At 39.9% G+C, this 12,796-nt stretch overlaps 2 protein-coding genes across 7 annotated transcripts in view; one reads left to right on the top strand and one right to left on the bottom strand.

The window, feature by feature from the left end:
• CHEK2 (checkpoint kinase 2) overlaps positions 1–12,796 on the bottom strand; it is a 91,623-nt gene that overhangs the window by 61,565 nt on the left and 17,262 nt on the right. The window lies entirely within an intron of this gene.
• HSCB (HscB mitochondrial iron-sulfur cluster cochaperone) overlaps positions 1–12,796 on the top strand; it is a 33,321-nt gene that overhangs the window by 12,161 nt on the left and 8,364 nt on the right. For 2 of the 4 annotated variants that reach the window (XR_012019437.1, XM_072803088.1), the window contains exon 6: positions 4,147–4,285. The exons of 1 other annotated variant lie outside the window; for it this stretch is intronic. Coding sequence is in view for 2 of the 3 variants with exons in the window: in XM_072803088.1 (XP_072659189.1) it covers positions 4,147–4,238 (92 nt within the window). In the remaining variant the exon portion in view is untranslated. Of the gene's footprint in view, positions 1–4,146; positions 4,286–7,448; positions 7,544–12,796 lie in introns of those variants that run through there. One more of the 4 variants, XM_072803089.1, reaches the window with a different exon arrangement.

Below are 12,796 nucleotides of genomic sequence, written 5' to 3' on the forward strand. Positions count from 1 at the left end.
CCCACTGGCTTTTTCATTCAAATTTTGGAAATTGTAACTGAGTTTATTGTTTTGATCTCAAGGTTATTTAAGCAATGCCATCAGAAGCCTGTACCTGGTACAGTCCTTTTTCATGGGTCTCTAAGACAGTCCCTTTTTTTTAAGCACACATATTCTGGCATGTAGCTGGTTGCAGGAGCTTTTAGGAAAGCATCAGAGTAGAACAACAACTATCTGTGGATAGCAAAAGATAAAATAACCACAATTAAAGATCTGATGAGGGACACCTGAGTGGCTCAGTGGCTGAGTGTCTGCCTTTGGCTCAGGTCGTGATCCCGGGGGTCCCACATTGGGCTCCCTACATGGAGCCTGCTTCTCTCTCTGCCTGTGTCTCTGCCTCTCTCTGTGTCTCTCATGAATAAATAAATAAAATCTTTTAAAAAAAATAAAGATCTGATGAAAGTTATAAAAATAATTAAGATTGTCAAGGAAATTTGGTGGTTTCTGTGACAGAATAGTTTAACATAATAACTAGACTAATAACATAATACCAAGCCATATTGTAGTGAAGGCATTGATAAATTTCTAGGAACTTTATAATATTTCTGAAATAATAACATTTTACCCATACAAATATAACCTAGAGAAGATTAAATATCTCTTCTTTGACAGTGCTTCCCATGCAACGTAATCAAATAAACCTAATTAGTTTAACAGCTCTCTTTTAAGAAAGTAAGAGAACAAATCCTATGAGGTTTTCTAGAGATCCTCTCAGAAAATTCATAGTTTGAAGTTAGGAAGTCTTTATTTAAAATTTGATTTTGGGAAGTTGTCCAAAATGTCAAATGCTTTAAATATTTAATTAAATAGGATCATAGGTCATTGTGAAACAATAACTCAGTTATCCATTTAACCAATGTGGTGATAAAAAAACTTCAAAGGCAGATACAGGAGATAACATGAAAAATGAAGAACCTTAGTTCTGAATAGTGAGAAGTCTTTATTCTCTTAAGTAATGAAAGATATGATAAAGACAACATGAAGCGCAGGAAATTATTTTGATAAGACATAGAATGTATATTACCTAGGCAGATTACTCAAAAGGTAAAGAAAAATCTTTTACAGTCTTTTATTAAGACCAGATCAATAATCAAAAAAAACTTTGTCATTTTAACACAGGAAACCAAACTCTGGTTTTGTCAGTATACTATTTAGATCAAAGTTCATTTCAAGGGGCACCAGGGTGGCTCAGTGGTTGAGTGTCTGTCATCAGCTCTGGTTGTAATCCTGGGATCAAGTTCCATGTCAGGTGGCCTGCAGGGAGCCTGCTTTTCCCTCTGCCTATATCTCTGCCTCTCTCTGTGTGTCTCTCGATAAATAAATGGAATCTTAAAAAAAAAAAAAAGTTCATTTCAAGAGGCGCCTGGCTGGCTCAGTCAGTGGAATGTATGACTCTTGATCTCAGGATTGTGAGATCATTGGGTATAGAGATTACTTAAAAAATAATAATATTAAAATCTTTTTTAAAAATTAAAAAAATAGGGATGCCTGGATGCTTCTGGCTTCAGCTCAGGACCTGATCCCAGAGTTCTGGGATTGAGTCTCCATCAGGCTCCCTTCAGGGAGCCTCCCTTCTCCCTCTGTCTGTGTCTCTGCCTCTCTCTCTGTATCTCTCGTGAATAAATAAAATCTTTAAAAAATAAAAAAATTTTAAAAATTGAAATTAAAAAATAATCTTAGCTTTGACCTCACATAAAATTCCTTTCCACAAACCTACCACTCTCAATATCTATTCATGTTTGGTTCTATTCTTTCCCTCTTTCACATTTTACTTTAGGACAAAATTACTCTTTTTTATTTTTTATTTTTATTTTTTTTTAAAGATTTTATTTATTTATTCATGATAGTCACAGAGAGAGAGAGAAAGAGAGAGAGGCAGAGACACAGGCAGAGGGAGAAGCAGGCTCCATGCAGGGAGCCCGACGTGGGATTCGATCCCAGGTCTCCAGGATCGCGCCCTGGGCCAAAGGCAGGCGCCAAACCGCTGCGCCACCCAGGGATCCCTCTTTTTTATTTTTTATCTTAACAGAAACATACTCTTCATTCTTTTTTTTTGTTTAAAATCTTATTTATTTGAGAGAGAGAGACAGAAATAGTGACAGTACAAGCGAGGAGAGAGAGAAACAGGCTCCCAACTGAGCAGAGAGCCTGACACAGGGCTTGATCCCAGAACCATAGGATCACAACCCAAGCCAAAGGCAGATGACCAACCAACTGAGCCACCTAACTTGTAGTCTCATTTTTTTATGTATTGATTATAAATTTTGACCATTAGTAACCTTTATTTTACAGAGAAAACTAGGAAGTAGACAATTGAAAACTATAATACACCAGTATTCTGTAGTAGATAAGCAGATTTTATGAGTTTACCATCTTCATAAGCTATAGAGGTATATGCTTCCTACAATACAAGTTTTTTTAAGGTGGCAAGAACATGTTGATTAAGAGACCCAAGATCCTGCTGAGTGAAGTAAGTCAGTCGGAGAAGGACAAACATTATATGTTCTCATTCATTTGGGGAATATAAATAATAGTGAAAGGGAATATAAGGGAAGGGAGAAGAAATGTGTGGGAAATATCAGAAAGGGAGACAGAACGTAAAGACTCCTAACTGGGAAACGAACTAGGGGTGGTAGAAGGGGAGGAGGGCGGGGGGTGGGAGTGAATGGGTGATGGGCACTGGGGGTTATTCTGTATGTTGGTAAATTGAACACCAATAAAAAATAAATAAAAAAAAAAAAGAAATTAAAAAAAATTTAAATTGGGCAATACAGGAAATGTTATTTAGACATTACAATTACTTTTTAAAATAAATAACTCTAGATACATCATAAAAAAAAAGAGTCCCAAGATCCTTGATCTCTTGGACCATATAAAAATAAATAGCTAAAAGTGTATCAACTTAAACTTTTGCTTAATAGTGAATATTTCAACACTTTATCTTATTTAGAGATTATTTATATATTTAATGACTATTATTTAACTTAGCTTACCATGACTCTAAGGTTCCAAGTTGCCAAAAATACTTTGGAAATTATTTTTAGGCAGCATATTATAAAACATAATTATTGTCATTATAAATAAAGCTTGTCAAAAAATTTTTTAAAAATAAAAAAAAAGTTTGTCAGGATGATTTGAGTAATATCAAATTTACCATCTCTATAATCTTAAACATCTAATAAGTATAATATTAGGTTATTAGACTAGTAAGTCCAAGGACAATTAAAATGTATGTTTGCATTACAATTTAATGTTAACAACTCTGAAAACATACCTACTTTATTAAACCAACAAACTAAACTAGTCTTATTTACCAAAGATTTATACAAGTATGTGACAATGAAAAATATTTGAGTTGGGTCCTATATTTCTGGAAGTTTTAGGAAGACTTAATTTATGTGTGAACTTATTTCTCTCTAAGACAATCAGGATACAACTCTTTGAAGGGATTTTATAAATTAATTTGGTAATACCATTGGGAGATAGGGAAATATATATACAAATCAGACATACATCCATAAATGTACAGGCAGACACAAATACAGATTTCACAGCTTTCTTTTCTTTTCTTTTCTTTTCTTTTCTTTTCTTTTCTTTTCTTTTCTTTTTTTTTTAAGATTTTATTTATTTATCCATGAGAGGCACAGAGAGAGAGGCAGAGACACAGGCAGAGAGAGAAGTAGGCTCCATGCAGGGAGCCCGATGTAGGACTTGATCCGGGGCCTCCAGGATCACATCCCGGGCCGAAGGCAGGCACTAAACCACTGAGCCATCCAGGGGCCCCCAGATTTCACAGTTTTCATTTTAAAACTTTATCTGTGGGACACCTGGGTGGCTCAGCAGTTGAGCACCTTCCTTTGTCTCAGGGCATGATCACGGGGTTCCGGTATCTAGTCCTACATCGGGGTCCCTGCGGGGAGCCTGCTTCTCTCTCTGCCTGTGTCTCTGCCTCTCTCTCTGTGTCTCATAAATAAATAAAATATCTTAAAAATAATAAAATAAAAAATAAAACTTTATCTGTAAATCAGACTGGCTACGTTGGTCAATAGAGTTAGTTTTATTCTTGCTGGGAAGGAAGCCTCACCTTAATGTCTCTGTTTATTTCAGATGATTTGGAAAAAGCCAAGGAAATGTTAACAAAGATGAGATACTTTTCAAATGTAGAAGAAAAAATCAAGTTAAAGAAGATTTCCCTCTAATGATTACTAGTTTAAAAGTTTCAAAAATAAAGTTCTTGTCTATTTCTTTTCTGGCTTCTGCTAATTGAGATTAGAGATGCTTTCACCGCTTCTACCATCCGAGAAGCATTAATGGATGACGAAGTTTATCATGCCAGAGGAAACACAGTGTAGCCAGAGCTTGGGTGGTCAGTTCTTTGTGTGATACTTGATACAACATGCTCCCCATCCTGGCCGCTTAAAGGAAGTGGGGATGGGCCCAACCTGAGGCCCTGGAGAAGGCATTGTCAAACTTACTGCAAAGAGCCAGATAGTAAATGCATTAGGCTTTGTGGCCCATACCACCTCTGTTCTAACTACTCAACTCTGTCATTGTAGCTCTTTGTTTACAAAACAGCAGTGGGCTGGATTTGGCCCAGGGTTTGCCAGCCTTTGCCACAGAACCATATAGTCTCTCACGGTGGGCCTTTCACTAGTATCTGTGTTAGTATAGTCTTCAGGGCATTCAGTTTAGTAACCATACAAAGCTGCCTAAGGATCTCTTAGGCCTACATAAATGTAGATAAACATTATTAAGAATTAGCCTGGTGGGGCACCTGGGTGGTCCAGTTGCTTAAGCTTTTGACTTTGACTCGGGTCACAATCACAGGGTCCTGGGATTGAGCCCTGTGCCGGGCTCAGTGAGGAGTCTGTTTCTCTCTCTCCCTCTTCCTCTGTCCCTGTCCTAGCTCATGCTCCCTCTCTCTCAAATAAATAAAATCTTAAAAAAAAAAAAAAAAGTGATGCTAAACACCAGCCCCATTTCCAGCTCTTTTTTTTTTTTTCCCAATCCCAATTTCTCTGGATAGTTGACACTGTCCTCACCATTTCCATGCTCCTCTAACCTAGTCCAAAGAACAACCCCCATTTATCCTTCTAGATCTTTGAAATTCAGATTAAGTTCTTGATTCATATCCAGAAGGGAGGAAAAAATGCCTCTTTTAAGTCTCTGGATCAAGGAAATTAAAACAGAAAATTCTGTTTAAGAAATTCCAAGAGAGGGGCCACCTGGCTGTCTCAGTTGGGGCATGTGACTCTTGATCTCAGGGTTTTGAGTTCGAGCCCTACAATGCATGTAGAGATTACTAAAAAGAGAGAAAGAAAGAAAGAAAGAAAGAAAGAAAGAAAGAAAGAAAGAAAGAAAGAAAGAGAGGGAAAGAAAGAAAAAAGAAAGAAAGAAAGAAAGAAAGAAAGAAAGGAAGAAAGAAAGGAAGAAAGAGAGAAAAAGAAAGAAAGAAAGAAAGAAAGAAAGAAAGAAAGAAAGAAAGAAAGAAAGAAAGAAAAAGAAAGAAAGAAAGAAAGAAAGAAAGAAAGAAAGAAGAAAGAAAGAAAGAAAGAAAGAAAGAAAGAAAGAAAGAAAGAAAGAAGAAAGAAAGAAAGAAAGAAAGAAAGAGGATCCCTGGGTGGCGCAGTGGTTTGGTGCCTGCCTTTGGCCCAGGGCGTGATCCTGCAGACCCGGGATTGAATCCCACATCGGGCTCCTGGTGCATGGAGCCTGCTTCTCCCTCTGCCTATGTCTCTGCCTCTCTCTCTCTCTCACTGTGTGCCTATCATAAATAAATAAAATAAATTTAACAAAAAAAAAAAGAAGAAAGAAAGAAAAAGAAAGAAAAAGAAAGAAAGAAAGAAAGAGAAACATGAAAGAAAGAAAGAAAGAAAGAAAGAAAGAAAGAAAGAAAGAAAGAAAGAAAGAAAAGAAAGAAAGAGGAGGAAAGAAAGAAAGAGATTCCAGGGCAGCCCTGGTGGCTCAGCGGTTTAGCGCTGCCTTCAGCCCAGGGCCTGATCCTGGAGACCTGGGATCGAGTCCCACATCGGACTCCCTGCATGGAGCCTGCTTCTGCCTCTTTCTGTGTCTCTACCTCTTTCTCTCTCTCTGTCTCTCATAAATAAATAAATAAAATCTAAAAAAAAAAAAAAAAAGAAAGAGATTCCAAGAAATAACTCTTAGCATTGCTTGTTTATAATTGAAAAATCAGAGTTGTGAACCAAGGTTTAACTCCTAGTGCTTAAAACTGCAGCTCCTTTGGGTCCTCCCTCATCCTAGTCTAAGAATTTATCTTGTGAATCCTGATCCTGTTCTACGCAATTTGTTAACATTTTAGGATTTATACATCTTCGGAAGGCAAATTAACTACAGCAGCTGTCTGGCTTAATGGTATTTAGGAATATTAGACAATCACAACTCTCTTACATTTTACAAGGAGAATGAGTTATTTGTCTAAAAACACACAGGGAGGGCAGCCCGGTGGCTCAGCCGGTTTAGCGCTGCCTTTGGCCCAAGGCATGATTCTGGAGACCCAGGACCGAGTCCCACATCAGCCTCCCTGCATGGAGCCTGCTTCTCCCTCTGCCTGTGGTCTCTGCCTCTGTGTGTCTCTCATGAATAAATACATAAAATCTTTTAAAAAGGGGGTGGGGGGGTAGAGTCTCTAAGTAAACAATTACAATGCAAGCAAATGTCCTGATTAAATTAGGTGCTTCTGCAAAGAAATAGGAGATGAAAGTAGTGTTTGAAAATACTTCTGCAGACAATCTTCATTCCTTCTTCAGACTAATGACCAGGGACCAAAACAATCTGACCACAAAAAGAAATCAGATAAACATTTTTGGAGGAACTTCAAAGAAACTTTTCCCTTACCTGTTGCTATTAGCTGGAAAGGCCACTGGGCATCCCAGCTAACTACTTCTGACTTAGGGGATATATAAAAAAGACTTTTTTTTTTTTTAATTCGTGAGAAACACAGAGAGAGAGGCAGAGACATAGGCAGAGGGAGAAGCAGGCTCCTCGTGGGGAGCCCAATGCGGGACTCCATCCCAGGACCCCAGGACCACGACCGGAGCCAAAGGCAGACACAACCACTGAGCCATCCAGGTGCCCCTAAAAAAGGCTTTATTTCTGAGTCAGTATAATTACTTTTGTTTGAGGTGGGGGTTGTTTTTGTTTTTGTTTTTGTTTCTCCCTTCACTCTTCCAAATTCTTTTCCTGTTAGGGTAAATTCCAAGTTTAGTTAGACTTCTAAATCCAGGACCCTTTGCATGTGTTCTCTGTCAAAGCCCTATGGGGAGGTAGGCTTCCAGACATCTGCCCAGGTTAGCGTTAGCAGCTCTATTTGGACTAAAGTTTTGTTTTGTTTTTTTAAGTTTATTATTTTTTAAGTTTATTTATTTAAGTAATCTTTACACCCAACATAGGGCTGGAACTCACAACCCCAAGATCAAGCATCACATGCACTTCTGAAGGAGCCAGCCAGGCACCCCTGAAGTAAAATTTCTGACCGAGTGAAGCAAACTGAGCACTCACCTCCCTCCCCACATCATTCCCAATATAGAAAAAAATTATCAGAACAAATAAGATAAATCTCTCTCTCTTTTTTTTTTAAGATTTTATTTATTCAGGCAGCCCGGGTAGACTCAGTGGTTTAGCGCCGCCTTCAGCCCAGGGCGTGATCCTGGAGATCCGGGATCAAGTCCCACATCGGGCTCCCTGCGTGGAGCCTGCTTCTCCCTCTGCCTGTGTCTCTCTACTCTCTGTGTCTCTCCTGAATAAATAAATAAAATCTTTAAAAAATAAAAAAAAAGATTTTATTTATTCATGAGAGATACAGAGAGAGGCAGAGCCCTAGGCAGAGGGAGAAGCAGGCTCCCTGCAGGGAGCCTGATGCCAAACTTGATCCCAGGACCCCAGGATCACAACCTGAGCCAGACACACTCAACCGCTGAGCCACCCAGATGCCCCAAGATTAGTATAATATCTTATGCAAATAAGAGATTTTTGACTAGGGATGCCTGGGTGGCTCAGCAGCTGAGCCTCAGCCTTTGGCTCAGGGCATGATTTTAGAGTTCTGGGGTCAAGTCCCGCATGGGGCTCCCTGCATGGAGCCTGCACTCCCTTTGCCTGTGTCTCTGCCTCTCTCTCTCTCTGTCTCTCTCTCTCATGAATAAATAAGTAAATAAAATCTTTAAAAAAAAAAAGTTTTGACAAATTTGTGCTTTGCTTATTTCTTCTCAGACTCTGCTGTCAGACAGCTTCCCTTCTCCCCCAGAAAATTCATATGGTGAAGCCCTAATCCCCAGTGTGGCTATATTTGGAGATGGTGCCTCTAAGGAATTAATCAGGTTAAATGCAGTCATAAAAGTAAGACTCTCATTAGACAGGATTCATGTCCTTATGAGAAAAGACACCAGGGACCTCCCTCACTTCCTCCCTACTCATTCACTATGGAAAGCTCTTATGAGAAAGCCAGAGGGAAAACAACCAGGAAGAGACATCTCACCGGAAAATAAAACTGACCGCGCTGGCTTGATCTTGGATTTCCAGGCTCCAGACCTTGAGAAAATTGACTTCTTTTGTTTAAGTCACCTAGTCGGTGATATTTTATTAGGGCAGCCTGACCTGAGTGATACACTTGGATTTGAATCCCAGCTCTGCCACCTATTTGTGTGAGGCCACAATGATGCTAAGCTCCATTTCCTCCTCTTTAAAATGGTGATAGTAGAATCTATTTCACAGGGTTGTTGTAAAGATCAAATGAAACAAATTAAGCAAATTGCTTAGCCCAAGGCATAGCACAAGGTAAGTACTCAAATGTGATTCTTAAAATTATAATGATTACTTTTATTATTTTTACTTTGGCAACAATATCACATCTTTCACAACATAGTAACCAATGCCCTTTCAGCAGAGCGTCAAGCACCTACTCTGTGTAAGAGAATGTTCAGTCCCGGGAGAAATGCAACAGAACAGTTAGATGCTTCCCGTCTATTTGGGGAGAGGATTTTTATACCAATAATCAAAACAATAATAAAAATTCCCATTGACTGGGGAGACTGGCTGGCTGAGTCTGTGGAGCTTGTGATTCTTGATCTCAGGATCATGAATTTGAGTTCCACATTGGGTGTAGAGATTACTTAAAAAAAAAAAAAATCAGGAGAAAAAAGTTTCCATTTGCTCCATAGTTAATATATGTAGTACTTTGCATGAATCCATCAAATTAAACCCAATTTAATTTTCATTTTACAGTTGAATAAACAAGCTCCCAAAAGATAAGAGTGAAGAACTAGGATTCAGGGGTGCATTGGTGGCTCAGTAGGTTAAGCATCTGCCTTCGGCTCAGGTCATGATCCTGGGGTCCTAGGATTGAGCCCCATGATGGGTTCCCTACTCAGCAGGGAGTCTGCTTCTCCCTCTCCCTCTGCCCTACTTGTGCTTTCTCTGTCTCTGTCTCTTTCAAATAAATAAATAATCTTAAAAAAAAAAAGTGAGAGAGCTAGTATTCAAACCCAGGTCTACCTAAGCCTGTGTTCTTAGGGAAGCTGAACCTACCAGATTAAGTACAGCCAAGATGATTAAACAATTTGTACACCAGGGGCCATTTACCAGGGCTTGCATAAGGAGGTTTCAGGGAAGAGGGAGAAGAATAGAATCCAGATAACTGGAGAGAAGCTGTGTCAGGTATCTCCCAAACCCACCCTAGGTGCAATGCCTCTCTAGGAAATCTCACAGGACTTGGTGTATCATCCTATTCATGGCTATGATGTATTACAGTGAAAGGATACAAAGCTAACCCAACACAGGGAAAAAGCACATGGGATGAAGTCCAGTGGCAACCAGGCACAAACTCTTACGGGCCCTCTCCCAGGGAGTCACACAGGGCACAATTCATTCCCCCAGCAACAAGCTGTGACAACTTGTATGAAAATGTCATCTGTAAGGGAAGCTCATTAGAAACTCAGTACCCAGACTATTTCTTGGGCACTGGTCACATGAGCACTCTGCCTAGCATGTGCCAGAATTCCAGAAGGAAAACAGGTATTCAGCATAAACTATGTTTCTATAAACAATATAGGCAGAGTGGGCCAGTCTTACCAATTCTGGGAATAAGTAAATTCTCCCCAAATCCAAATTCCCAGCCAATGGCCAACCTTATCAGCAGGATTTTCTAAGGATATGCAATCTCAAAACTGCTATGTTAACTTTTTTCTGCACAGAAGCCAAGGGGAGTTCCCATCCTAGCAGAGGGAATTATATAACAAATAATCTATAACCAGAAAGGAAGGCATCTCCATTGCTGATGGGCTTTTTCCTGTCTTTGTGGCTGCCACCAGATGAAGAGAAAGACATTACTTTGCTCTGACTCAAGATAGCAGTCATAACCCCTAGCATGTTCAATAGCTGGTGACAAATACTTGCAGCAGACTTAGGTGTAAAGTTTTACTTTGACTAAGAATTCTTTTGGTTTGGTCACTTTTTGTGACATGTTGACTATATCAGAGATGGCCAGATGAGAAAATACAACACACCATTTTTTCCTTTCCAGGTGCTGCTGTCAAGAGGCAAAATAATCATCATTATTATTATCTAATTATCTAATTATCATTAGAGTACTGAGGGGTAAGGGCTTCAGGCAGGAAGCAAACACATGGGTGACAGTGGTGGGGGTGGATGTATCAGGGAGCGGGGAGGTCTTCATGGAAATAAAGTAAGTGCCCCATCTCAAAACTGGGGAGGAGACACTACTAGACTCTGGTAATTGTTACCGTGGAGAGATTCAGATACTGTGGTTTGTTTGTTTTTAATTTTTTAAAAGATTCTATTTATTTATTTGAGAGAGAGAGAGAGAGAGAGAGCACACATGCACACAAGCAGGGGGGAGGAGCAGGGGAGATGGAGAAGCAGACTTCCCACAGAGCATGGAGCCCTACGCAGGGCTCCATCCCAGGACCCTGGGATCATGACCTATGCTGAAGGCAGACACTTAACTGACTGAGCCATCCAGGTGCCCTGAGAGATTGAGATACTGTGTTGACAGTCTCATGATTTTTTTCAAGAGAGAAGTTGAAATGGAGATTTTAATAGGTATTTCCCTGGGGCTGCCAGGACCATGGAGACACCAAGCAAGAAACACCTAACTCAGGTAAGGTAAGGAGAGGAACAAGATAGGCTTTGCAGAGGAGGTGATATGAGAGCAGTAAAGTGTAAAAAATAATAATAATAAAATAATACTAATAAGTGCTCACCCAGTGGACTAAGGAGAAAAGAAATCCAGTTACGCATTATATTTGTGATACTGCAGATTTTACCCAAACAGAACTGGGTTTCACGTCTAGTGCTTCCTCTTACTATATAACCTTAAGCAGTTCAGTGTCTGAGTTTCAGTTTTCTTATCTCTAAAACACAGATGGCCATAGCACCACCCTCAACAATGAGGACATATATATGGAACATCAGGAGTGCAGAGTATATAAAGTAGTGCACACAGCCTGCCACTTTACTCAGCAGGTATCAATAAAAGCACAGAAGGAGATGGGAACAAAGAGGAAGTATCCTTGGCCTCAACCTGGAGTTAGTGATGAAATCAAGGATGCTTCCTGAAGGCATTTTCAGATAGATAAGCAGGAGACATGGCATGCAAGTGGAGAAGAATCCTATTGCATTGGGGTTGGGGGAGTAGTGGGGGAGTGACAGAGGTGATATTGAGCGAGAGGCAGCCAGGTCAGGAGGAACAGTTGACCCTTGAACAACACAGGTTTCAGCTGTGTAGGTCCACTTTTACACAGATATTTTTTGATATAGGACAGTAAATGTATTTTCTCTTCCTCATGATTTTCTTTCTTCTTTTTAAAAGGGTTTATTTACAAAAATAAAAATAAAATAAAAGGGTTTATTATGAGTGCAGCTGGGGGGCAGAGGGAGAGGGAAAAGCAGACTTCCTTCCCTCTGAGCAAGGAGCCCAATGCGGGCCGGATCCCAGGACCCTGGGATTATGACCTGAGCCAAAGGCAGGCACTTAACTGACTGAGCCACCCAGACACCTGTTCTCATGATTATCTTTTACTTTTTTTTTTTTTTTTAAGATTTTATTTATTTATTCATGAGAGACACACACAGAAAGAGGCAGAGACACAGGCAGAGGGAGAAGCAGGCACCATGCAGGGAGCCCAACATGGAACTCGATCCCGGGACTCCAGGATCAGGCCCTGGGCTAATGGTGGCATTAAACTGCAGAGCCACCGGGACTGCCCTCTCATTCTTTTCTTTTTTTTTTTTTTTTCTCTCTCATGATTTTCTTAATAACATTTTCTTCTTTCTAGCTTACTTGATTTTAAGGAAACAGCATATACTACATATAGCATACAAAATATGTGTTAATTAACTGTTTATGTTATTGGTAAGGCCTCTAGTCAACAATTGGTATTAGTAGTTAAGTTTTTGAAAAGTCAAGAGTTATATGTGGATTGTCAACCACACAGCGGGTTGGCGCCATTAACTCTTGCATTGTGCAAGGGTCAATTGTACTGGAGAAAGGGAGATCTTTGTGGGAGATCTCCAGGATCTCCAGGATCAGGCCCTGGGCTGAAGGCGGCACTAAACCTCTGAGCCACCCGGGCAGCCTGTTACTTTCTTTTTTTTTTTTACTTTCTTTTTAACTTCAGCTGTTCTAGTAGGTGGCAAAGTGATATCTCACTGTAGTTTTTGTTTGTTTGTTTTTGAGAAGGGGGAAGAGAGAGAGCATGGGGGGGAGGGGGGCATAGGGAGAAAA

This window comes from Canis lupus, chromosome 27 (genome assembly GCF_048164855.1).
Source record: "Canis lupus baileyi chromosome 27, mCanLup2.hap1, whole genome shotgun sequence".
Classification (NCBI taxonomy): Eukaryota; Metazoa; Chordata; class Mammalia; order Carnivora; family Canidae; genus Canis; species Canis lupus.